Source organism: Stomoxys calcitrans, chromosome 5 (genome assembly GCF_963082655.1).
Source record: "Stomoxys calcitrans chromosome 5, idStoCalc2.1, whole genome shotgun sequence".
In the NCBI taxonomy this organism is placed as follows: Eukaryota; Metazoa; Arthropoda; class Insecta; order Diptera; family Muscidae; genus Stomoxys; species Stomoxys calcitrans.
The window spans coordinates 126,245,863-126,271,961 of NC_081556.1; the positions used below are offsets into that span (position 1 = coordinate 126,245,863).

General features: G+C 40.6%; 2 protein-coding genes and 1 long non-coding RNA gene across 3 annotated transcripts in view; 1 reads left to right on the top strand and 2 right to left on the bottom strand.

The window, feature by feature from the left end:
• Positions 1-5,253: 5,253 nt before the first annotated feature.
• Positions 5,254-6,447, bottom strand: LOC106094076 (leptin receptor gene-related protein). The gene is made up of 3 exons (XM_013261253.2): positions 6,050-6,447; positions 5,714-5,969; positions 5,254-5,622 (listed from the first exon to the last, which is right to left on the bottom strand). Exons 1-3 carry the CDS (start codon positions 6,088-6,090, stop codon positions 5,506-5,508), a joined length of 414 nt encoding a protein of 137 aa, XP_013116707.1. The 5' UTR covers positions 6,091-6,447; the 3' UTR covers positions 5,254-5,505.
• A 4,956-nt stretch (positions 6,448-11,403) lies between these two features.
• LOC106094096 (uncharacterized) lies at positions 11,404-12,521 on the bottom strand. Its single transcript, XR_001222472.2, has 2 exons — positions 11,865-12,521; positions 11,404-11,775 (listed from the first exon to the last, which is right to left on the bottom strand). It is a non-coding gene; the product is annotated as an uncharacterized LOC106094096 (long non-coding RNA).
• A 10,715-nt stretch (positions 12,522-23,236) lies between these two features.
• The window catches only part of LOC106095463 (uncharacterized), a 32,798-nt gene continuing 29,935 nt past the window's right edge, over positions 23,237-26,099 (top strand). Inside the window, exon 1 of the mRNA XM_059369160.1 lies at positions 23,237-24,196. Within this exon, the coding sequence (XP_059225143.1) occupies positions 24,100-24,196 (97 nt within the window). The 5' untranslated portion in view covers positions 23,237-24,099. The remainder of the gene's footprint in view (positions 24,197-26,099) is intronic.

Here is a 26,099-nt window from a genome sequence, read left to right on the forward strand (position 1 = left end):
TGCCTACCGTCATCAGCCACATCATGCGCTCTACAACTACTGACAAGTAACACTGCAAGCTGCAGCACCACATTCAACAATCTCACGCCGATTACACCAATAGGCGATGGATTGGTAGTCATAAATGACCAACTGGCAATAGTAGAAGAAAGTAATGAAGCTCCTGTTACAATTAATGGCACTTACCTGGTCATTTTCAAAGATCATGTAAAAATCAACGATTCGGTATATTACAACGAGAATTCGACGACTCCTCTGCAACCTGAAACTCCATGGGCTTCTGAGATCAACCTGACACAACACACTGAGATACTAAGTGCCCCCTATCTGCATCACGTGAACCAACGGAACCTCCAACACATCCGCCATTTACAACGTGTGGTCGATCAGGGCCAAATCGCAGGTTTATCAATCATTGGTGGTTTTGCGATTGTGGGACTGGCAGGTTACCTATTACGACGAAGAACCATCACAAAAAAGAAGATCATCATAACCAGGTCAGTTGAAGATGCAATCAAAAACGCTATTACAAGGACCGAGGACGGCCCCCACTTAGAAGGGGAGGAGTTATCATGAGGAACCCTCGTGTTCCCGTATTCCCACAGTTTAGCTGCACCAAGGCAACCAAAAACCCCACACGAGCTGCTAAGTCAGCGCATTGGACACCTTATTCTAGACACCTTATTCATTTGGTTGCACCCAAACCAACTACTTACAACCATTCATGGGAAACCTTCATGCTCCCGTATTCCCACAAGTAACACGAGCCGCCTATTCAACACCCCACTACAGGTTAATAGCCCAATATTCTACACGGGCCACTGTGTCAGCAAGAAATGCAATGGCAACGTTGGCAGAGCGACAGCGGCGCAACATAATGTGGTGGCTTAGTTTTAAGTAACAGCATTATTGTAAGTTCAGTTTTTAACTCATACTCAATGAATAAAGTTTAATTCATTCATTAAGAATAATTTGTATTTCCCTGTGACCTGTCATTATAGTCATGACTTTGGTAGTTTTTTTTTTGTCTAAATTGGGATAGGGAAGGGTCTACTTCCATAGGTTCGACACGTCTATGATCGGCGAAGTTACCACTGGTGTGTGGCTTTTGGTTATTTAAGTTGTTCTGCGGTTGACCAGCCTGTTTCTGTTTGGTAACCGAATAATGTGGGTTCTTCTGTCCCACATTGTGATCCGTATTAGGGGAATTTTGGGCAGAACTTGCCTTTCTGTTGTAAGAACTATCAGATCTATTTGCGAAATTTTTCGCGAAAGCGTAGCGCTCGTTATTAGCGTCTACTTCTTGTGCTAAGGCCAATGCAGAAGGGAGGTCTGTTGGTCTTGAGGCAAACAGGATATCACAAAGGGGTTTCCTTAAACCTGATATGAAAACCCTAAGTGCATCGGCTCTGTATTTTTCGTTTATAGTGTCTGCTACACTATTTTCATATGACATGATTGTCTTATTGGCTAACAAGGTTAATTTCTTTTCTACCTCATCGTAGAAATCTAGTAACTGCATCGAACCCTGCCTCAGCGTGGACAGTTCTTGTTCGATCAGATATATCGGACGTTTGTCCGCGTAAGTAAAATCGAGACGGGCAATGATTGCTTTAAAACTTAATACCGTGCTAAAGGATGAAAGTACTGCATCGGCGGCACCTCGCACTTTATTTCTAAGAATAATCACCGCTTGATAGTGGCGTTCGCTGCCATCGTATTTCTCAAATAACTCGTATGCATTGTGCGCTGCCTCGCGCCATGACACATAGGTGCCTGGCTGTCCCGAAAATTCCGGAAGAGACTTTATGGCATCTAAGGTGATATCACAAGGTACCAGCGGATTTATCCGAACTTTCGTAAACTTTTCAATTTTAGGTTTGTCAGTAGCAAGTCTACTGTTAATCGCAGTTATTTTCCTGTCGAATTCTAATTTTTGAGCGGCCAATGCTCTGCTCACTTCTGCTCTAACTAGCTCACTTACTTGTTCGGCGTTCATGGTTTCTTTTGTTTCTAAACTTAACTTGCCTAATAAGTCTTCTAATTCCTGACTCATAAATTATTCGCAAAAAATGGAGTATTCCCAAAAAAAAAAATATATTTGAATGAATTTGGTTAAATTTTCTCCTTTTTTATTTCAATTTTCACTTGGCACTTCACTTACCTTATCATCCTTAAATGTTAGGTAAATTAATTAAAATTAATTTCTGTTGTTGATTTTCGGTAGCTTCTTCCACTTCTTGGCTCGGGATGTGTGTTTCTTGATGAGCCCTCTGATTGTTTTTCACTTTCTTTCGCCGCCCAAGGATATTCGTTCCTTGGTGATTCTGTAGATCGTCTTCGATGTTGCCTTTCGCTGCCCAAGGATATTCGTTCCTTGGTGACTTAAGCTTATTTTCGAATTGAGTCCTTTCAATTGAGTCCTTTTTTCTTAAGGGTATTTTGGTACAGTTTTGACTGAGCTTTCTTTCCTATTTATATTTTTTTTCTCACAGGATTTTTATTTTATGTTTTGTAGTTTCACTTTTCACAGTTCTAACTTTTTTTAGAGTTCTTTTCGCGAAGTGAACCACGTACGTTTTTACTTTTCCTTTTTTAGGATTTGTATTTTTATTTTATATTTTGTAGTTTCACTTTTCGCAGTTCTAACTTTTTTTAGAGTTCTTTTCGCGAAGTGAACCACGTTGGGCGCCAATTATTCTTAATGAATGAATTAAACTTTATTCATTGAGTATGAGTTAAAAACTGAACTTACAATAATGCTGTTACTTAAAACTAAGCCACCACATTATGTTGCGCCGCTGTCGCTCTGCCAACGTTGCCATTGCATTTCTTGCTGACACAGTGGCCCGTGTAGAATATTGGGCTATTAACCTGTAGTGGGGTGTTGAATAGGCGGCTCGTGTTACTTGTGGGAATACGGGAGCATGAAGGTTTCCCATGAATGGTTGTAAGTAGTTGGTTTGGGTGCAACCAAATGAATAAGGTGTCTAGAATAAGGTGTCCAATGCGCTGACTTAGCAGCTCGTGTGGGGTTTTTGGTTGCCTTGGTGCAGCTAAACTGTGGGAATACGGGAACACGAGGGTTCCTCATGATAACTTACATCCTGCACGTCGGCATCAATCCTTGCTCTGTAGGAGTTGAAGCGGCTGCATCTGCGCGATCGTAATTGAGCTAGACCTACTCTGGTTTGCCGGGGGAGGTCAAGGACTACATTCACCCTGTAGCTATTTTCCGCATCTGTTACCGTGTCTGCATGAATGTTGTCTAGTCCTGCTTGATACGCCGCTTGATCTAGAGGTTCTCTCTTGTATCGCTGAACCTCACGCTCTGGACGATGGACACCTATCCACAAGATGATAATTTGGATGGCCTCTGCGATAACAGCCCAAAAGGTATTGCTTAGACAGCATGTAGTTGTCTTCGCGCACGGGTAGGATCTTTGTCTACTGATGGAGGGGGTCCACATGATGGACAGAAGTCACAATATGGTGACTGGGAAGGATTGATTCTCCTGACTCGTTCGGACCTTGTAATGGGGGAGTTGAAGAAGCTGTCTAGATGGGCAAGGGCCAGCAGACTTTGTATAAACCCCAGGAAGACTGATCAGGTGTTTTTCATCAGGAGGAAAATAAAGCTGATGCTTGCTCCGGAGGCCAAGTACTTTCGGCGTGATTCTTGACCAGAGAGCAAATTCCTCCTGGAAAGGAATAAAACCGGATAAAACGCACTTCACTTATGCTTAAGCCGCGGACGAGATACTGGACAATCCCATGGCAGCCGGTTGTACGTACCGAATTGACCCAATGGAGTTCTTCATCGGCAAGGAATGCCGCCTCAGTGTATAACACACTGCTACAACAACAACAACGAGATACTGGATGCATACGGCTGCCGCACTACGGCAGTTGCATTCTTGCCCATGGGTAACTGTATGTCACGATATATGTGGACCATCCGGCTGCGCTCTGGCTTCGATCCATATGAGATCGAGACTGGTTAGATGCTAACAGCTTCTTCGAACCATGGAAATGGCTGTGAGTCTTTGCAAGGTTCTGGGCAACCACAGGTTGTATGGGAACGAAGCGATCGACGAGCTGGCCAGGAATGGCTCGCTAATTGGAAACGATTGTGCTACAAAATCAATTAGCTCTCCCCTGTGCAAGTTTCTTGGTAGAGTGGACTCTCTTACGATGACTGCCCGAACGAGGCGTTTTGGCTGAGTATTTCACTTATCCTGGGGATGAGGAAGCATGCCTGCGAACTGCTGAGATGGGTCCTTACTGTGAGCATTAAATACCCAGACATCTCCATTGCGTTACATATTCCGTTAAATGATGTATGCTGGCAACCCGGGATTTCACGAAAGGGCTGATAGGGCTTCCATTACTTTTGGTTGTTGTTGTTGTTGTACACCGAGGTGGCAGCCCTTGCCGATGAAGGATTCGATCGTGTCAATCCGGTACGTACAACCGGCTGCATTGAGATTGATTGCTTTTGGTGATGTGGCAAAACCATGATAATAATGACTTATCATTACTATAACTCCCCGCACGGAATAGCTATGTGCACCACAACAAACTGAGGTCCTATCTGTGTGGTGCTCTTTGCGGTCACGAGATTCAAGCTGCGAGCTACCGGGCGCGTCCACAGGTTGCGGATAGTGGAATACTCCATACGGAGTAGCTGCAACAGCATTCGCGGACAATCAGCGGTATCTAGCGGAGAGTCTCAGTGAGAAGTCAGTTGGCACCGGCTCTTGCATAAATACTGAGTGTCTATGATGCTCGATATGACAAGGCGAGTTATTGACACCTTTAAATAACCAATGTCCATTCTATTCCCGCGGAGATCCGTCCTTTGAACCGGAACGACCTTGCTCATCTACAGGAGCTTGACGAGGATCGCCATCTCCACATGAAAATGTGGTTACAACAACAACAACAATACAACAATAGTAATATATTTAATAAAAAGGACAAATTGACATAAAATCAATGGCTTTTCCTAGTAGGATTTTGACAACTTCCATGTCCCCTTGTAATTGTCTCCGCATTAACGATTAGTTACCCTTCATATTTAAACGATATAATGGCGCTATTCACGCAATTTTTACACCAGGCAGCCCTATATTAAACATTGAACCAAATTTTTGTTTCGGTGATCACCGGTTCACCATTTATTTAATGTTATTTTTTGACTTTTTGTTTTCTGTAATTTAACACCTATGAGATTAAGAGATAATGTGAGTGTTCGTTTGTTTGTTGCCTATTTTAATTGTATATATATAATATGTAAAAAACAGCATGTGTGTCTTATTAATGTTAATGTACCAATTATATGAGTAATACTCTGGATCGTTCGTTCTTCCATCGTTCTATGTTACTATTAATCCTTGGTGTTAATCAATGTCAACCATATCGCCTACCGCCTACTGCTAAGATATGGTTCGACAACAGCAGCATCACGGAAGAATTAAATGTCCATTTTTTTCTCTACCATACTTAGAACATACCGCCATATGGAGCATCAAATTCATTTTCTCTCATCACATAGCCGAAGATGGTCAAATAGTTAATGACGTTACTAACCAAGGTTAAAATACAAGCCAGCCAAGAGATCTGGAATGAGATGGGTTTTGGTTTGGAATTACAAACATGACGTAATTTTAAAAAGGTCACCCCAGAATTGGCGAACTTTTCCCACACTTACCACCGCAGTGTGAGCCAAGACAATGGGCAATGCAAAAGCGCTTAAGACCATGCCACTTGTAATGAATAAAGCAAACTCTGTCTTGGGATTTGTTTCACTGCCTGGATTCAGTCGTTTGGCCAGAACGATCGGTATTACGGATAAAACATAAAACAGCAGCACAAAGAATGGATAGAATATCTTTGGTTGGGGTACGGCGCAAGCCAAAATAAGGAAAGTCATGCCGATACATGTCATAAATGCACATATTATTAAACTGTAAGAAAGGCGAAACCAAAAAAAAAAAGAAATCAACACTCGCAGTGTTTACGAAAACAAACGGTATTAAAAACTTACGCTGTAGTGATTTTTAGATTTTCGTCATTTGCATTGAGCATTGATTTTATTGAAGTGGTTAGGTTGACATTCGTTTAGAAGAAAAAGAAAATTTTCAGCTCTTTATGAAACATTAGAATTTTTGAGTTCTGCGCGTTACCTTTTAAAGCAGCCATTTTATTGTGTATATTTAGAATTTATATCAAAAAAGGAAAGTCTTTTTCTTTTTGTAAAAAGTTTCTTCGGGTTCTTTGTATTAATCACCAATTTTTTACTTTTGCAATAAACAATAGCAGTGTTGCTCGTTGTGACATCTTAAGAATAGCACAATTGTAACAGGGTGTGTCGAACATGTTAGAATATGCATTTAACGATATTTAATGAAGCGACAGTGTCGTGGGTCATGCGACATGCAACTCGATTGAGGGAGAATGGAAAAACAAAGAATTTTTATTGCACTGGTTGGATATACATTACAAAACTGCTTTACTTGCATATCGTTACCCTTACTATAAGCATATATCGCATGTTGCACAAAAGCGTCATCCGGAAAATTTGCATCATGTAAATCAGCCGCTTTTGCGTCTTGAATCGTGTAGAGAGGTCCGGATGGTTTTTATATCCAAAGTCTTGGCTAACACGGGATAATTATGAGCACCACACAGACTGGAACTTTCAGCTCCGGCTTGTGTGGTATCCATCGGTATCACGGAAAGCGCAGCCAAAAGCTACCGGGTACGTCCACAGGTTGTGGATAGTGGAATGCTCCATACGGAGAAGCTGCAATGAAAGTCGCGGATAATCAGCGGTATCGAGCAGAGAGCGGCGGTGAGTGGTCGGTCGGCACCAGATCTTGCACAAATACTGAGTGCTTATGATGCTCGATATGACAAGGAGAGATGTTAAATGCTGTTATGTACCCCCGAATATGTTTCAATTGCGTTAAATATTATTAACCCGATGGAACTACTTCTTAACTACACTGAGGCGGCAACCCTTGCCGATAAGAACTCCTTCGGACCTCAGTCATTGGCGACGTAACTGTAACTGTGACTGATCCGAAGAGAGGCGCCAGGTGTTCAACCGTCAATTTGTTGTGCATCCCTAGAGTGACAGGACTAGAAGCAGAGGCATTTATCGTATCCGTGGTCTCCGAGACGATGACAATTTACCGTGGACGAAGTTACGAATGTCATCCGGGCCTCCAAATCATCCAAGGTGTTGGGCCGGACGGAATCTCTACACTGATGAAGAATCTGGTACACAAAAAAGGAGACAAGACGGAATGTGGCGACTACAGAGAAATAAGTCTCCTACCCATCGCATACAAGATACTCTCGAGCGTACTGTGTGAAAGATTAAAACCTAAAGTCAATGAGATAATTGGGCCCTATCAATGCGGCTTTAGACCTGGTAAATCCACCCTAGACCAGATATACACACTGCGCCAAATCCTGGAAAAGACCCAAGAAGGACAAATCAACACCTACCACCTCTTTGTTGACTACAAAGCCGCCTTCGATACTCCTTTACGTTCAAAGGTATTTCAAGCCATGTCTGAGTTTGGTATCCCTGCAAAATTAATAAGTCTCAGCAGGATGGCACTTGCTGATACGCGTTCCTCAGTAAGAATAGGAAAGAATCTCTCCGAACCATTTAATACCAAACGAGGTTTCAGACAAGGAGACAGCCTCTCGTGTGATCTCTTTAATATCCTGCTGGAGAAGATTATACGAGATGCAGATGTGAATAGATATGGCACACTAATCACAAGAGAGCACATGCTACTTGCCTATGCGGACGATATCAATATCATAGGTCGGTCACCGGAAGTAGTAACTGCAGCCTTTGAAAGAATCGAAAGAGAGTCAGTGAAAATGGGTCTGGCAGTAAATGGAGATAAGACGAAATGGATGGTCTCCACTCCCAAAAAGCCTTGTACAACCGAGCAGATAAAGAACATGGAGAAAGTTGGGAACCACAACTTTGAGATAGTCAGTAACTTTATCTACCTCGGCACCGCCGTAACCGAAACGAATGACACCAGTTTTGAGATAAAGCGAAGAATAATACTGGCAAACAGATGCTACTTTGGACTAAGTAAGCAGTTTAGAAACAAGGCCACCTCTCGACAGACGAAGACTACACTTTACAAGACACTGATACTACCCGTGCTGTTATATGGTTCTGAAGCATGGGTACTTGTGAAAGCAGATGAGGCAGTGCTTGGAGTATTTGAGAGAAAGATTCTTCGTAAGATATATGGACCAGTTTGCGTTAACGGAGAATATAGTAATATATATATATTACACGCATCAAAATACAACGGCTGCGTTGGCTAAGTCATGTTGTCAGAATGGATGAAGAAGCTCCAGCAAAGAAGTCTTTTGAAGGCAAACATGGTGGTACACGCAAACCGGGAAGACCAAAAGCCCGATGGAAAGATCAAGTTGTGGGAGACACCTCGAAACTTGGTGTCAGAGATTTTAGAATGAGCGCAGAAGATGGAGGCGCTTGGAACGCTATTCTACGTTCGGCTAGTGGAAGAAATATTCTGTCATAGCCAATTAAAGTAAAGTAAAGATTCCGCTACTGAAGCCTGGAAAGGACCCGAGTAATAGGGAGTCGTAAAGATTGATCTCCCTCCTCTCACCAATAGACAAGACTCTTGGGGACTACTCCTCCCGAGCCTCGTTGGAGAATTTTAATTCGCCAAGCATCAGCATGGATTTCCAAAACTGCATAGCACAACAACTGCTTTGGATGCCATCACTGCACACATTTATCATGGCTTTAATCAGCCCAGGCCACGGGATAGGTCGGTACCATGCCAAACTATTATAGGTCATTGTAAACACGTCCCTCCAGCCAAGCCTGGAACGCTGAGTTGTGAATTATCTGTCTGGGCGCCAGTCATTTGTGGAATTTAGGGTTAAGAAAATGAAAGACCGTTGAGTGAAACAGGAAGTTCCTCAAGGCGGGTTGATATCTCCGCCATTGTGAATATCTACCTATTCTCCATTAGTCCTTGGAGAACGACCGCCTCCCATTGCACCCAAGGAATTGACCTCCCTCGGCAAACCAGAGTCGTTCTGGCCCAATTACGTTCCGGCAGACATAGCCGCCACAACTCCTACAGAGCAAGGATTGATGCCGACGTGCAAGATGTATGTCCCGATGGTAACCAGGGACCGCATGATACACGTCACCTGTTTAACTACCCAGCCAGACCCACTCGACTCAGACCCAGATCCCTGTGGACGCACCCCAACTAAGTCGCAGGTTAGGTTGAAGTAGCAGTCTGCCATCAGGAACAGGAGAAGGAAGATGCCTTCTAATTGCTACCGTTGAACCATCCAGATCGCTTTAAAAAGCCTCGATGTTATTATAAAACTCTTCGAATTCATCTGTACTTACGCCGCACTGGGAGCGTAGACTTGGATGATGTTAATATTAGTATTTGATTAGCATTGTCCTATCTGACATTGGGAGGTATGCTGTGACACATGTGGCTAACTGCTTTGCACCACTCCTTTACCCACTGCTTTTCTGTGAACTCCGCTTTGATTCCCTGAATGCTAGTCTGTAAAGTTCTCCGATTTGAGTTCGTCGCATTCCTTCCACCATATTTCGCTAACGCCTAATATGCCTATTTGCGGACGATCCATTTCACTGATGGTGTTGTTTAGTTTTGCGGTTTCGTAGAGATTTCGGCCGTTCCAAGTTCCAATGGTAAGTTTTCGCTTTGCTTTTCCTCCGACGATTCTTAGCACCCTCGTTTGGTCGGAGACTGAGGGACGTATATTTTGGATTGTATTATTCATGTTGTACGATTTTTAAGAAATATTACTTCACCGTAGCGCAGAGGTAAGCATGTCCGCCTATGGCGTTGAACGCCTGGGTTTAAATCCTGACGTCAACATCAGAACATTTTTCAGCGGTGGTTATCCCCTCCTAATGCTGGCGACATTTGTGAGGTACTTTGCCATGTAAAACTTCTCCCCAAATAGGTGCCGCTCTGCGGCACGCCGTTCGGACTCGGCTATAAGAAGGAGGTCCCTTATCATTGAGCTTAAAATTGAATCGGACAGCACTTATTGATTTGTGAAAAGTTTGCCCCAGTTCCTTAATGGAAAGTCCATGGGCAAATTTGCATTTGCATTGCATTCAGTTGTAATTCAGTTCAGTTTCCCGTTGCTTTCTGAAGGATTTATAGTTTTACTTCTGATTAGCCGCTCCTCTAGAGTACAGACACTGTTTGCAGTCGCCCAATATGGGAACAGATACTGCGGTGGTATGGCTATTGGTTATTTAAGGCGTCAATTTTTTGCCATGTCGATTAAAGCTTCAAACGGCACTCAGAATTTAAAGGAACACTTTGCCAGTAGAATTCTCTGAGGCCCTAAGACTCTAGTCCGCTGGATTGTCTGCCGCTGCTTACTTAATTCGCATACTACAGGGGTTTCCACTATCCGCAACCTGGAGGCGTCCCGTAGAACCCACCTGTGCTTCTCAAAAGGGGGGAGCCTCTAGAGAGCAGGATTCTTATCCGATTACGCTAAAATTTTGTACGACGACTTTTCTTATGATCTCCAACATCTGCACCAAGTAGTATTCGAATCGGTCTATATCCTGACACGGTCTATACCTATACACGCCACCAATGACCTTGAAAGACTCTAGACTTACATAAGCAATTGCAAGCAATATACAGCAAACTTGCTTAAGCCTACTTTGTATGTGCGTGCAGCGATTTCATTGCAAATGTATTAGTGGTGGTGCTGGTGGTTTTGCTCTAAAACTATTGCCATAAGAAACGGCCTCTCTCATTTGACTTCTTGCGCCTCTAGAGAGGGTCCAGTTCTAATCAGAGTAGTCTGAAATTTCGCTCTTTTCGCAGAGAATTGTTTCATGCACGAAAGCCCCCCATTGTAGCGTAAGGATTTGAACCCTGAGCGTCTTAGGTGGACACGCCATATGAAAAGGTCTCTCCCATTTGACGGCTTGAGGCTTTAGAGAGGGTGCAGTTCTAATCAGATTTGACTGATATTTCGCGCCTCTTCGCAGAGAATCTTTGCATGTGTGAAAGCCTTCCAAATGTAGCGTAAGGATTTGAACCCTGAGCGTTTTAGGTGGACATGCCTACGACGTGTGAAACAAGGTGGCTTCGTTTCTCCATCCCGTGGTCATAGCATTGGAAAAGGAAACCGAAATTCTGGCAGATGCCAACGTCACAACCTTACACATATGTTCAGCCAAGCCTTCATCATCGCCCCTTCGCCACCTTATATGAGGATAGCAGGGGGCTTTCATGGTTTGGTTTTTTTTTCAATTGTTCGAAGGACAATTACATTTGCATAAAAGACTGTTGAATATTCGGTTCTTTATCCTCTTGTATTTGAGATGTAGGCTAAATCGATTACAAACGGTTCAATAGTGAAATATCCTTTCGTGATATACACACACACACACATACACATAATTTTCTTAATAGATTATTGCTTGGAGCCATAACTGTGGCCAACCATAATTATCAACAATATAAATACAGGTGTATCACACCTTATATCTCTGCACTGAGTATGTACAAGTGTGTATGTTGTATGTATTCATGAATGTATGAACGTACATACAGGTGGAAATATGTATATAGGCATTTTTGGGTGCAAGTGTGCGTGAGCGTGTGTATGTGTTTGTATGGTGTATTCCGCCGTATGTTGCTTTTCCTGGCCATTTTCTTATCTCACCTTGAATGAACGAAAATATAACACGCTTTAGCTACATGTCCAACAAATGTCAAACTTGAAATAGGCTGTCTAGAATTTTGATTACATACCCCAAATTTGGTGTGAATGTTGTTGTCATTGTCGCTGTTGCTGTTGCTGCTGCTGTTGCAGGTGGCATCGGTGGTATCAGTAACGGTGTCGGTGCTGGTGCTGGTGTTTGGTATCATTACATTTTAATGGAACCGAAATTCATTGAATTTCCCGGGTACAATGAAATGCGCATATGCGTATTACCCGAAAAAAGGTAAAAAGAACGACGTAGATGCCACAACGACATCTACACGAAAATTCATTGATGAAAATTTCCGTTCGCTATTCGTTTGCCTGTTAGCTGCTAGCCGTGCCTGCTCTCCGGTATGTCCTATCCCAATACCTCCTCGAACTTGATGGCTAAAAATAAAACCAGTGCACTGGCCATGCACACACAACGCAACAACGGTTTGCTAGGTATGGTATGGCAGGCTATGCATGTGTATGTACCTACATGTACACAACACAAGTACATCCACACAAAGTGCCGCAACAATAGAGAAGAAAATAGCTCGGAATGAATGATGTAGGTACGACAGACAGCACTGCTCCTGCTTTTTGGCAAATTGTTGCTCCAAGTTCCATGTATGCGAGCAGGGAGCGAAGCTTCGCACTCAGTGACAGTAGTGTTCGAAAACTCAAAAATTTTGCCGAGCCCTCTCGTGCCCATGAACGCTTCTAACTCACGACTGCTCCTTCCCCTACTTTATTCCAAAGTGTTGGGTAAAGCTTTAAAATATTACGCAGGCGCTGTGGTTTATTGAGCAATCATTGTGTTATGGTATCGAGTAGGCAGATTGTTATAAAATTTAACGGTAGTAGTCGATACAAGTGTTCACTATGCACATGGTGTGCACCGGGTCAATTGCTTTGATAATTGTCTTGAGCTACATTCCAATATAAAAATCATATATAAAGGGTGATTTTTTAAAAGCAATAGGAAAGTTTTTCAAAAAACAAGTAAGAAGGGGTTAAGTTCGGTCGGGCCGAACTTTGTATAGCCACCACCACGGGTATATATGTTATCCATCTTTCGTCATAATCCGGTGAAAAATGCATAATTTGTGCCCCCATATTGGTCTTTCAGTCAGTCATTGACAGTGATCCCAACCAGTCGTGTGCAGTGCTAGACAATTTGAATATTTTTCTTTTTTTCGCGTAAAGGTGCCAAACCTTTAAAACTCTATTTACAAACTGTGTGTTGAAGTCACCAACAACACACTAACCACCTTCTTTAAATCAACAAAAAATAAAAAAAAAAAAAAAAAAAAAACATCACAACAACAACTACTGCTGTTCTGCTGTTTCAACAGCATGGACGGTGGCGAAGACGGCGATGATGCTGGAACTGCTTCCAACAACAATGGCAATGATAACTGTGTAGGCTGGCAGCAAGTTGTCTCGTCGAGAAAAAGACACAATGCAGAATCTCCTCTGCTTCATCAACGAAAACGTTTGTCGACTCAAGAAGACCAACCAAGCACCAGCAACAATCAATTTGCAATATTAAGTACTGAAAACAGCGATGAAAATCAAAATAACAGCAATAACAACATCGAGACCACCGAACCAAAACCACCTCCAATAATACTGCCTAATATTATGGATATAAGAAAAATGATAGATGACATATCAAAGGTAATAATTCCAAGTGAATTTACTTATAAATCGTTCAAAGATAGCCAAATTCGTCTCTCAATAAAGTCTGTGAATTCATATAGAACAATGATTAAATATCTTGATGAGAAAAAAATTTTATTCCATACGTATCAGCTAAAGCAGGAGAGAGCGTACAGGGTCGTAGTGAAAAATTTACATTTTACAACACCTATTGATGTTATCAAGCAAGCAGTCGAACAACAAGGTCATAAAGTTAGAAATATTGTAAATGTTAAAAGCAGATTCGACAAAAGTCCTCTTTCAATGTTTTTTGTTGATTTAGAGCCTGGTCCAAAAAACACTGAAGTATACAATATCCGGTATATATATAACGCTGTGGTTAAAATTGAACCACCTATAAAAAGGGATGATATCATTCAATGTCACAGATGCCAACAATTTGGACACAGTAAGACATACTGTAGGAAAATTTATACGTGTGTTAAATGTGGTCTAAACCATCCAACATCTGAGTGCAAGAAACTAAGAACTACTCCACCCCAATGCAGTAATTGTCTAGGAGGTCATACTGCAAGTTACAAAGGGTGCAGAATTTATAAAGAGCTAGTTCAGAAGCGACATGCAAGTAAGAGAGATAGCAACACGAATAACATGAATACATTTAGTACTAATATCCCCAATTTACCGTCTACTTGGAATGCCAACATACATTCGAATAACCACAATCAGACATCGTATGCCGAAGTTTTATCAGGTAACAATGGCCCTCAAAGCAATTCCTTTGAAAAAATCGAAGCATTACTCAATAAACAAATTGAATTAACCAATTCTTTAATAAGCATGATGTCATTATTAGTGTCTAAACTATGCAAATAAATCTGAGAATTGCATTATGGAATGCCAATGGGCTTCCAAATCATCAAAACGAAGTTGAAATATTTCTTAACACTAACTATGTTGACATTCTTCTGGTGTCGGAAACACATTTTACGAATAGGACTTATTTTCGAATAAGGGGTTACGACCTTATCAGTACCAGCCATCCAAGCAATCGTGCTCACGCAGGTTCCTGCATTTTGATTAAAAGCTCAATTAAATATGAACCCCTAGAGGGAATTCAAGAAGATAGAGTACAGGCAACTCGTATTAAAGTAAGCAGCAACTCAGGTGATTTTATTGTTTCCGCTATATACTTCCCTCCCCGCCACAGCATTCAGTATCAGTACTACCTAGATATATTTTCGTCAATGGGTTCCAAATTCATTGTAGGAGGAGATTTTAATGCTAAGCACCCATGGTGGGGCTCCAGACTAATAAATCCAAAGGGAAGAGAACTTTATAAATGCTTGACAAAGAAAAAATATTCGGTTCTATTCTATCCCTCCCCGCCACAGCATTCAGTATCAGTACTACCTAGATATATTTTCGTCAATGGGTTCCAAATTCATTGTAGGAGGAGATTTTAATGCTAAGCACCCATGGTGGGGCTCCAGACTAATAAATCCAAAGGGAAGAGAACTTTATAAATGCTTGACAAAGAAAAAATATTCGGTTCTATCTACTGGATCCCCCACGTATTGGCCTACCGATCAATTTAAAATTCCGGATCTGCTTGATTTTGCTGTTTACGCAGGAATACCAAGTCATCGTTTAGATGTTTGTAGCTCTGAAGATCTAAGCTCTGACCATAGCCCTGTTTTGATAAACTACAACATTTCAATAAATACCGAAACTCGCAATTCCAACTTATTTTCAACTCGTACTGATATCATAACATTTCAACGATGGCTAGACGCGAATATAAACCTTAATATAAAACTCAAGGATGGAGAGGATATTGATAATGCTGTGGAATATTTTACAGGACTTATTCACGAAGCTGCTTTTCAATCCACATTAAAACCACACAAACATGTAACAAGCAATATGCATATTTCTACAGAAATAAGGTCACTTATAAGGCAAAAAAGAAGGTTAAGAAAGAGATGGCAAAACACAAGAAGCGCAATCGACAAGCGACTATTTAATAAAGCCTGCAAGGAGCTAAAAAAAGTGCTATCTGACTTCAAAAACGATAAGACAGCTTCATTTATGGAGAAAATAAACAACAGCTCTATATACGGCGACCATTTAATTTGGAAAGCTACAAAATATCTTAAGCGCCCAGTTAAAAGAAAGCCCTTGATTAAATTACCTGATGGTACCTGGTGTAGATCCGAAAAAAGTACTGCAGAAGCTTTTGCAAACCATTTACATAATATATTTTCTCCTTATGATTTTAATTCTTCAAGTGATAAAGAAGAAATATCCAACTTTTTGAACTCGCCATGTCAAATGCATTTACCTCTGAAACATATAACGCCTCAAGAAGTTAAACGTGAGATTAATGATCTTAGAAACGGCAAGTCTCCCGGATATGACAAAATCACTTCAAAAGTTGTTAAAAGTTTGACAAAAAAGGGTATTCTGCTTTTAACTTACATTTACAATTCGATGCTGAGGCTTGACTATTTCCCAACGCAGTGGAAGTGCGCTGAAGTCATTATGATACCAAAGCCAAATAAGCCTGAACATTTGCTCTCATCGTTTAGACCCATAAGCCTTTTGTCAATATTCTCTAAAATATTTGAAAAAATATTCTTAAGACGTTTATTGCCAATATTGGAAGAGCAAAACATTATTCCTGAGCATCAATTCGGTTTCCGACATAATCATGGGACACCAGAGCAGTGTCATCGGATTGTTAATGTCATAATTGATGCTTTAGAGAACAAAAAGTATTGTTCAGCAATTTTTCTCGACATTCAACAGGCGTTTGACCGTGTGTGGCATGATGGCCTATTGTTCAAGATAAAAAAGTTGTTGCCAGCTCAATTTTACTTATTTTTTAAAAGCTATTTATCTAAAAGACATTTTTATGTAAAAGTTAAGGATGAAACGTCACCATTCTTTGAAATCAAGGCTGGTATTCCTCAAGGCAGCGTGCTAGGACCAGTATTATATACCATATTTACAGCAGATGTTCCCGTCTCAAACAATGTTACTTTTGCAACGTATGCAGATGACACAGCAATATTTGGCTGTAGTGAGTGTCCTATCCATGCATCAAGTCTTGTACAAAGACAAATTCACGACCTCGAGAAGTGGCTTCTCAAATGGAACATTAAAGTTAATTCAGATAAGTCAACACATACAACATTTACAACAAGGCGAAAAGACTGCCCTCCAGTGCAAATTCATGGAAACGTTGTACCACAAAACTCCACAGTCAAGTATCTTGGGATGACGTTAGATAGGAGACTAACTTGGAAAGCACACATCAAAGCAAAACAACAGCAATTAAAAATCAAAACCCGTAAACTGTACTGGCTCCTTGGACCAAAATCACAGCTAAATCTAAATAACAAGCTACGCCTGTATAAAGCGATACTAAAACCAGTATGGACCTATGGACTTCAACTATGGGGTACTGCAAAGAATTCAAATATTGAAATTTTAGAAAGATTCCAATCGAAAACCTTAAGATTAATAACAAATGCACCATGGTTTGTAAGAAACAAAGATATTTTAAAAGATCTCAAAATGCTCTCTATTAAAGAAGAAATCTGTAAACATAGCACAAACTATTTCCAAAGACTACGTCATCACCCAAATCCCCTTGCTGTTTCCCTTCTGGACGACAGCAATGACACAAGAAGACTGAAGAGAAAACATGTACTAGATCTTAGTCAGTAGCATATAATAAACCAAAACTTTTACCATAATTAAAATATAAATCTACAACATTAGTTTGTTTCTTATGTTATGTAGTTCATTGGAGCACATAACACCTGTTATTGAATAATCTCTGTGATCAATTTTGCTTATTATCTTGTATTTTTAAGATAGATTGCAAATAAAGTGAATTATAAAAAAAAAAAATATTGGTCTTTTGGATTGTTATATATATCGCTAACCAAACTCAAATATACAAATTTTGTCTATGAACATTCCACTAAAGAACTGCAGTCCGATTCAAGTTTTAAGCTCAATGATAAGGGGGTGTGCCGCAGTGCGACATCTCTTTCGAAAGAAGTTTTACATAGCATGTTGCCAGCATTAGGAGGGGAAAACCACCACTGAAAATGGTCTCGCCAGGATTCGAACCCAGGCGTTCAGCGTCATAGGCGGACATGATAAAATCTGCGCTACGGTGGCTAACAAAACTCACTGTACCAAATTTCGGGGAAATCAGACAATAAATGCGCCTTTAATGGCACCAAAACCTTAAATCGAGAGATCGGTCTATATGGCAGCTATATCCAAATCTGGACCGATCTGAGCCAAATTGTAGAAAAATGTCAAGGGACCCAACACTGTCCCAAATTTCGGCGAAATCGGACAATAAATGCGCCTTTTATTGGCCTATGACCTTACATCGAGTGAATCGGTCTATATGGCAGCTATTGTATATCCAAATCTAGACCAATCTGAGCCAAATTGAAGAAGAATGTCGAAGGGCATAACACAACTTACTGTCCCAAATTTTGGCTAAATCGGTCAATAAATGCGCCTATTATGGGTTCAAAGCCATAAATCGCGAGGTAGGTCTATATGGCAGCTATATCCAAATCTGGACCGATCTGAGCCAAATTGTAGAAAGATGTCAAAGGGGCTAACACAACTCACTGTCCCAAATTTTGGCAAAATCGAACAATAAATGCGCCTTTCATGGGCCCAAGACCTTATATCGGCGGATCGGTCCATATGACAGCTATATCCAAATCTGTACCAATATAGGGCGAATTGAAGAATGATGTCGAAGGGTCTAACGCAACTCACTGTCCCAAATTTCACCAAAATCGGATAATAAATGTGGCTTTTATGAGCCTAAAACCCTAAATTGGCGGATCGGTCTATATGGGGGCTATATCAAGATATAGTCCGATATAGCCCATCTTCGAACTTAACCTGCTTATGGATACAAAGAACATGTGCAAAGTTTCAGCTCAATATCTCTACTTTTAAAAGACTGTAGCTTGATTTCAACAGACAGACGGACGGACATGGCTAGACCGTCTTAGATTTTTACGACGATCAAGAATATATATACTTTATAGGGTCAGAAAGGGATATTTCGATGTGTTGCAAACGGAATGACAAAATGAATATACCCCCATCCATCGGTGGTGGGTATAAAATTCAGAAAAATGGAAGAAATCTATATTTGAATCTAGTACGGTCCATATAATTTAATGTTTGAAGATTATGTTGCTACGCACACTGTGTTATCCTTGTTACAATGTCCAATGTTCCAGGCAATGTGGATTACACCCTGCCTGAGCCGCTTTTTGATAAGGAGTACTATACCACTATTCCTGATAGAATCGATTGGAACTACGATATCCCTGGTAATAGAAATTACATAGACTTCTATACGGATGGTTCCAAACTAGACGACTAGATGGGCTTTGGGGTGTACTCTAAAGATCTAGAACTGGTCATATCCAAAAGGTTACCCGACCACTGCAGTATGTATCAAGCGGAGATCCTTGCAATTAAGAAAGTGGTGGAATAGCTAAGATATAATGTCATAAGGACTATTGGCATAAATATCTTCTCAGAAAGCCAGGCGGCCATTAAAACCCTGGAGAACGTATTTCTGAACACAAAAAGCCATTAAATCCCTGGAGAACGTATTTCTGAACACAAAAACCGCCCTCGGCTGTCGCAGATCTCTCATCGAGATGACTGAACAGTTCAAAATTCACCTGTTCTCGGTGCCGGGCCACAGAGATATCTCAACAGTGGGTGCATACACGGAAAAATAAAACGTTTCTGACATTCTGAGGACGGACGGACATGGCTAGATCGAAGCCATATCCGTCCGTCCGTATGTCGAAATCACTATATCGGTCGAACGCGTAACGCTAGCCGCTTGAAATCCTGCACAGATACTTCTTATTGATGTAGGTCGTTGGGGTTTGCAAATTATCGGTTCAGATTTGGTTATAGCTCCTATACATACCGATACCCCCATTTGACTACTTGAACCCCTAGAAGCCTCAATTTTCATCCGATTTGGCTAAAATTTGGAACAAGGACTCGAACCCCCGATTTAACTTCTTGAGCCCCTAGAAGCCTCTATTTTCATCCGATGTAGCTGACATTTGGAACAAGGACTTGAGTTGCGACTTTCAACATCCATGCCAAGTATGATTTGAATCGGTCTATAAACAGATACAGCCCCCATATAAACCGATCCCCCGATTTGACTTCTTGAGCCCTTAAGCCTTAATATCAGTGCCAAGTTTTATCCGAATCGGTCAATATGGTGACTTCTATGACTTCTTGAGATCAAAATAAATCAAACACAAACTCAGTTAATAGGATACATTTTTAGCGGAATCCTTTTTACTTCTTTTGTCTAGGGTGTATTTACAAGGTCTAAAGCCGCATTGATAGAACCCAATTATCTCATTGACTTTAGGTTTTAATCTTTCACACAGTACGCTCGAGAGTATCTTGTATGCGATGGGAAGGAGACTTATTCCTCTGTAGTTTGCACATTCCGTCTTGTTCTTCGTTTCTTGTGTACGGGACATAGTTTGCTGAGATTCCAATCATCGGGTATGGGTTCTTCTAGCGAGATTGTGCAGACAAGCTGATGCTTACGCCTAATCAGCGTGTCGCCTCCGGTCTTAAATAGTTCAGCGGGTTACCCGTCGGCTCCTGCTGTCTTGTTGTTCTTCAGTGGGGTTACTGCTGCTTGGACCTCCTTCTGACTAGCAGGTAAACATTCTATACCATCATCAGGGATTGGTTCTGCGGTATCATCGTCGGACACTAACAGTTGGGTATAATGTTCATTCCACATCCTCAGCACGCTGTCTGTGTCAGTTATCAGATTTCCTTCTTTGTCTCTGCAGGAGGATGTGCCTGTGCCAAAGCCATCAGTTTGATGTTTAATTTTTTGGTAGAATTTCCGGACTTCATTCTGACTCCTATACATCTTTATTCGTTAACACTCACGTCTATCCATTTCCATTTCTTTCTGCGGAATAGACGTTTCTCCTCTCTACTTTTCTCCCGATACCACTGCTTCATCTGTTGCGTTGCTACTGATTGCAGGGTTTGCTCTGTATGCCGCATTCTTGGCTTCAGTAGCATCTCGACACTCTTCTGGGGGAGGCTTCCGGTACCCAAGTACGGATTTCGCGGTATTTTTCATGGAGTGGGCATTGGTTTGCCACTGCGCCATTATATCATTGGAACAACGAGAACTTTCATCAATCAGTTGGATCAGTCGAGTGGAGTATGCCATTGCCATCTGTTGTGTTTGCAGCTTTTCAATGTCCAGCTTCCGTGCAGTGTCAGATCGTACTTTCCTGGCCATGATCAAAAGGATGCAAAGCTTTGCTGCAACAAAATAATGATCCGAATCTATATTCGCTCCACGGATCGATCGTACATCTAACACGCTGGATGAATGCCTTCCATCTATCACAACGTGATCAATTTGATTCCTCGTTTTATGATCGCGTGACAGCCTTGTGGCTTTGTGAATATTTTTATGTTGAAATCAGGTGCTGCTAACTCCCATGTTTTTTGCCGCGACGAAATCTACTGGCCTCAACCAAATATCGGACGATATCTCGTGAAGACTAAACTTTCAGACTATTAGACCACAGATGTCTTTCTTCCTTATCTTTGTATTAAATCTCACAGAACGATTTTGATATCATGATTGGGGCAGCGGTCATATTCTCTCTCTAAGCGCTCGTAGAACATATCCTTGGTCTGCCCGTCCTTGTCTTCCATCGGGGCATGGGCACAAAAAGGGCTGATGTTGAGATATTAGGCTTTTATGCGGATTGTGGCTAGTCTCTCATCCACCGGAGTAAAGCTTGGGACAAGGTGTTTTAGTTTCCGACTAACCACAAATCCACAGTCAAATTCATGCCTGAGATATTGAGCTGAAATTTGGCACAGATACGTATTTTTGATGCACGCTGGTTAAGTTTTTGAACGGGCCAAATTGGACCATGTTTGGATATGGCTGCTATATAGGCCGAATTTCCAGCAAAAGGTCTAATGCCCATAAAAACTTCATTTTTCATCCGACATTGCTGAAATTTTAATATTAATTTTAAATTTTATCAAATATGGTTCAGATCGGACTATATTTAGATATAACTGCCACATAGACCGATCTGGCGATAAAGGGTCTAAAGCCCATAAAAGCTTTATTTATTGCCCAATATCGCTGAAATTTAAAACAGTGGGTTATTTTAAGCCTCCCGACATCTGTTCTAAGTATGGTTCAGATCGGACTATATTTAGATATAGCTGCCATATAGACCGATCTGGCGATAAAGGGTTTAAAGCCCATAAAAGCTTTATTTATTGCCCAATATCGCTGAAATTTGAAACAGTGGGTTAGTTTAAGCCTCCCGACATCTGTTCTAAGTATGGTTCAGATCGGACTATATTTAGATATAGCTGCCATATAGACCGATCTGCCGATAAAGGGTATGAAGCCCATAAAAGCTTTATTTTTTAACCGATTTCACTGAAATTTGAAGCAGTGAGTAGTTTTAGGCCTCCTAACATAGGACCCAAATATGGGTCAGATCGGACTATATTTAGATATAGCTGCCATATAGACCAATCTGCCGATAAAAGTCCTGAAGCCCATAAAAGCTTTATTTTTTATCTGATTTCGCTGAAATTTAAAACAGTGAGTAGTTTTAGACCTACCAACATCTGACCCAAATATGGTTCAGATCGGACTATATTTTGATATAGCTGCCATATAGACCGATCTCCCGATAAAGGGTCTGAAGCCCATAAAAGTCCTATTTATTACCCGATTTCGCTGAAATTTGAGACAGTGAGCAGTACCAGGCCTCTCAACTTCGAGCCTAAATATGGTTCAGATTGGACTATATTTAGATATAGCTGCCATATAGACCGATCTGCCGATAAAGGGTATGAAGCCCATAAAAGCTTTATTATTTAACCAATTTCGCTGAAATTTGAAACAGTTAGTAGTTTTAGGCCACCCGCCATCCGACGCAAATATGGTAAAAATAGGACTGTATTTAGATATAGCTGTATTCAGCATATCGGTCATATAGACCGATATGCTGGTTAAGGGTCTGAAGCTCATAAAAGCTTTATTTATTCCCCGATTTTGTTGAAATTTGAAATACAAAATTCAACAGTGACTTATTTATTAAGACCACTCAATGTCCGTGCCGAATTTGGGTGCATAAGTTATCCAATTTTCATTGGATTGTGACGAAAGGAGGTTTACATATATACCCGATGTGGTGGGTATCCAAAGTTCGATCCGGCCCGGTATTTTAATTAAGAGCGAAAGCCACCTGACCCCTTTCTGAGACACTCCTCTCTGCACCGCCCGATTTTTGCCTTCCCTTACTGGTTTTAGAGTTAAAGAACAGCTTTGACATTTATTACTTTATTTTGACAGTCTTATATATCATCTCTGTCTTAATGCTTTTTGTTTCTTTGTCTCTTTCTTATATTGATTTTGTTTAACCAATATATGGATACTTTCATAGTGTCAACTGTTACAAACTAAGTGTTGAACTAATTGAACTTGCAACCCTGCCAACCAAAATGGGGTGGTTAAGGCTCATATAACAACAAAACATGTTGGCCCATCAAGTCTCAGCTCACATTCGAGCAGAATGCGGAGGTGTTATAACATTTTGCGTCACAGGCAGTACACACAAACCATTCGTTGGCTGGCGAATCCAACCAACGGAAAACGAACAACAGTACAACGGGAACACTGAACGACGACGTATCGTAACGACGAAACATAAACCAAAAAATTCTAACGCACGAAAAAAAGCTCATTAAATATTACACAGTTAAAAAAAATATAAGAAAAAATTGGGAAAAAAAGAAACAACAGTAACATAACCATCATACATGCATACATACACACACATATGTCTATATAAACTTAGCCTATACACCACTGAGGGAAAGGAAACACCATAATAACATTTGCCAACTAAGCAAAGAATATCGAAAATTTCCCCATATAACTCCATTGAAACAACTCAAGGCATATGATAAACCATTAAAAACGACAAAAACGAAAAGAATTCTTAAAAAGTATTCTCAAACGAAGAAAAATCCAAAAAATATATTTAAAGAAAAAATTCAAATATTTAATAACAACATTAACAAAGTTTTTAAACGCAACATAAGTTAACAAGACCCTCCTCGCCAACACAACCACAACCAACACCACCACCCAATAACCAACAACCATTGCAAAGCCAGAGAGGGTAGAAGAGAAATTTTTCAAAACGTTGACGACAAAAAAAATCAATAATTGCCAACAAGCCAAAAGGTTAAAGGCACTCACTCACCACCACTGGGGGCTGCTCTGCTTGAATTGCAACAATGACCGGCCACCATATGGTAGCGGAGAAAATATAAAATCTTTGGAAAAAAAGAAATATTTCCAAAAAGAAAATAATAAAACGCCCAGTGAACAAAAGTTTTAAGAAAATACTTGATAACAAAAAAGGTGTTTTGTTTTGGTGTGCAATTAAAAAGAAAAAATTAAAGTTGATAACCAACCAACCAACCATCCAAACCAAAGCCAACAATATGTTAAGTGTGGGTGGTGGAATATGCCTGAAAACACTTGTGGCCATTATTGTAATGCTTAGCATTCTGGGTCAATGCGAAATGTCAATTTATCCAGGTAAGTTAAAAATAAACGCCAGAGTGACTGACGTTGGTGATGGTGATACTTATCTATGAATGTAACTTTTTTGTTATTTTGTGAAGAACTACATTTTTTTCACACATATGCATATATACACAATTTATTCTACGTACTTCACATACTTATATGTGCATTAGCACTGTGTGTGTGTGTGTGTGTTTGAGTAATCTATTGAAAAAAACCGTACATTAAAAGGTTAACTGATGTGGAATGGTAAAGGGGTGCTAGATAAATCTACTTCCCACCTGTCGTTTCTCATTTTCTATAGAGTACACAAAAAAATTTAACATATTGTCAGAAACAACTACCGTTATACTACTGCTTCCTCTTTCTCCCTTTTGTAACATTGTCTCTTTTTTTCTCTTTCTTGTTCTTCCTTTACCCTCCGGCCAGTTAATGACATCTTCATTAACATTATGGAAATTTTACAATTCGCAATGAAAATTTAACCTTTCAACCATATGTACTACATACATACATACCTATGTATATAATATGAAGACCAGCGCAAATATACATTGTATACATAACTATGTATGTGTGTGTGTGTTCTTACAGAGTACATTCATGCACACTTACAACAACAGCATAACATACATAAATATCAAGTAGCATAGCTACAAACAAATGCAGGCATCCCTACGCAGTAGGAAATAAAAAAATCTAAATCCATTCATATTGCAAAGGCCTTCTTAACCTTCCCCTTCCATAATTCAGTGGAGTGGAGATACTCTCTTTAAGAATTATTCGCATTTCTTTTTTACCAGAGATGCCATACTACCGGCTATTTTATTAAAATAAAATTTTCATACGGTGTTTGCCCTGAAAAGATGCTTTGCAGGATTCACCGATAGTAGGTTGCCAAAAGTGATTAGGCGTCTTGGAATTTTTTGAATTTCTAACAATGTCCACCTTTAATGTTGTCCACTTGTTTTTTGTTTACCTTAATTTTTTGTGGTGTACACTCTCTCTTATTCGATGAAAATTTCAAACGGCATATTTTATTCACCTCAATGTTCAAGGGGTCTTTTCACTATTAGAGGCAAGTAACGATATTTTATTAAGGTGTATTCAGAAGGTTAATTGTTTTTATACCAGTATTTTCGATTCTACACTAGTATTTTAGATTTTGGAAGCCACCGTAGCGTAGAGGTTAGCATGTCCGCCTATGACGCTGAACGCCTGGGTTCGAATACTGGCAGGACCTTCAGAAAAATTTTCAGCGGTGGTTATCCCCTCCTAATGCTGGCGACATTTGTGAGGTACAAGCCATGTAAAAACTTCTCCCCAAAGAGGTGTCGCTCTGCGGCACGCCGTTCGGACTCGGCTATAAAAAGGAGGTCCCTTATCATTGAGCATAAAATTGAAACGGACAGCACTCATTGATTTGTGAGAAGTTTGCCCCGGTTCCTAAACGGAATGTTCATGGGCAAATTTACATTTTCGAATTTGTGACCCTCTATGGCCCCAATTAATATTTCATTTTGTGTATCAAGTTATGAATCCCTACGGCTCATCACAATAGTCGAAACTAAGTAAAGTGGACTAATTATATGTGGCAAGATTATTATTGCGAACCTGGTAGATAGTGTGGTCCTAAGACGGATGACAAGAGAAATGCCTCAGGTTGGGATGTTCTCGCCGATTCTGTGGAACCTCGTGCTGAATGAAATCCTGATAAAACTGGGCGGAGATGGCACGAAGATAATCCCTTAAGCTTAACAACGTCGTGTTTCTGGTTCTATTCAAGTTTCGGTCGACAATTAGCAAGATCATGGAAGGCTCACTGAGGAGGTTGTCGCGATGGGCTACCAGAACTCCTGCACCTCTTGGTAATTGTAATCACTGCATTGTTCCAGCATCTTTTTCGTATTCTGAT

Bases quoted from the DNA above. Each gene is read 5' to 3' on its own strand.
- LOC106094076 (XM_013261253.2), bottom strand. From the start codon at position 6,090: ATGCTCAATGCAAATGACGAAAATCTAAAAATCACTACAGC. The intron at 5,970-6,049 runs GTAAGTTTTTAA...CCTTTCTTACAG, and splicing joins AATCTAAAAATCACTACAGC to TTTAATAATATGTGCATTTA. The intron at 5,623-5,713 runs GTAAGTGTGGGA...ATCTCATTCCAG, and splicing joins TCTTGGCTCACACTGCGGTG to ATCTCTTGGCTGGCTTGTAT.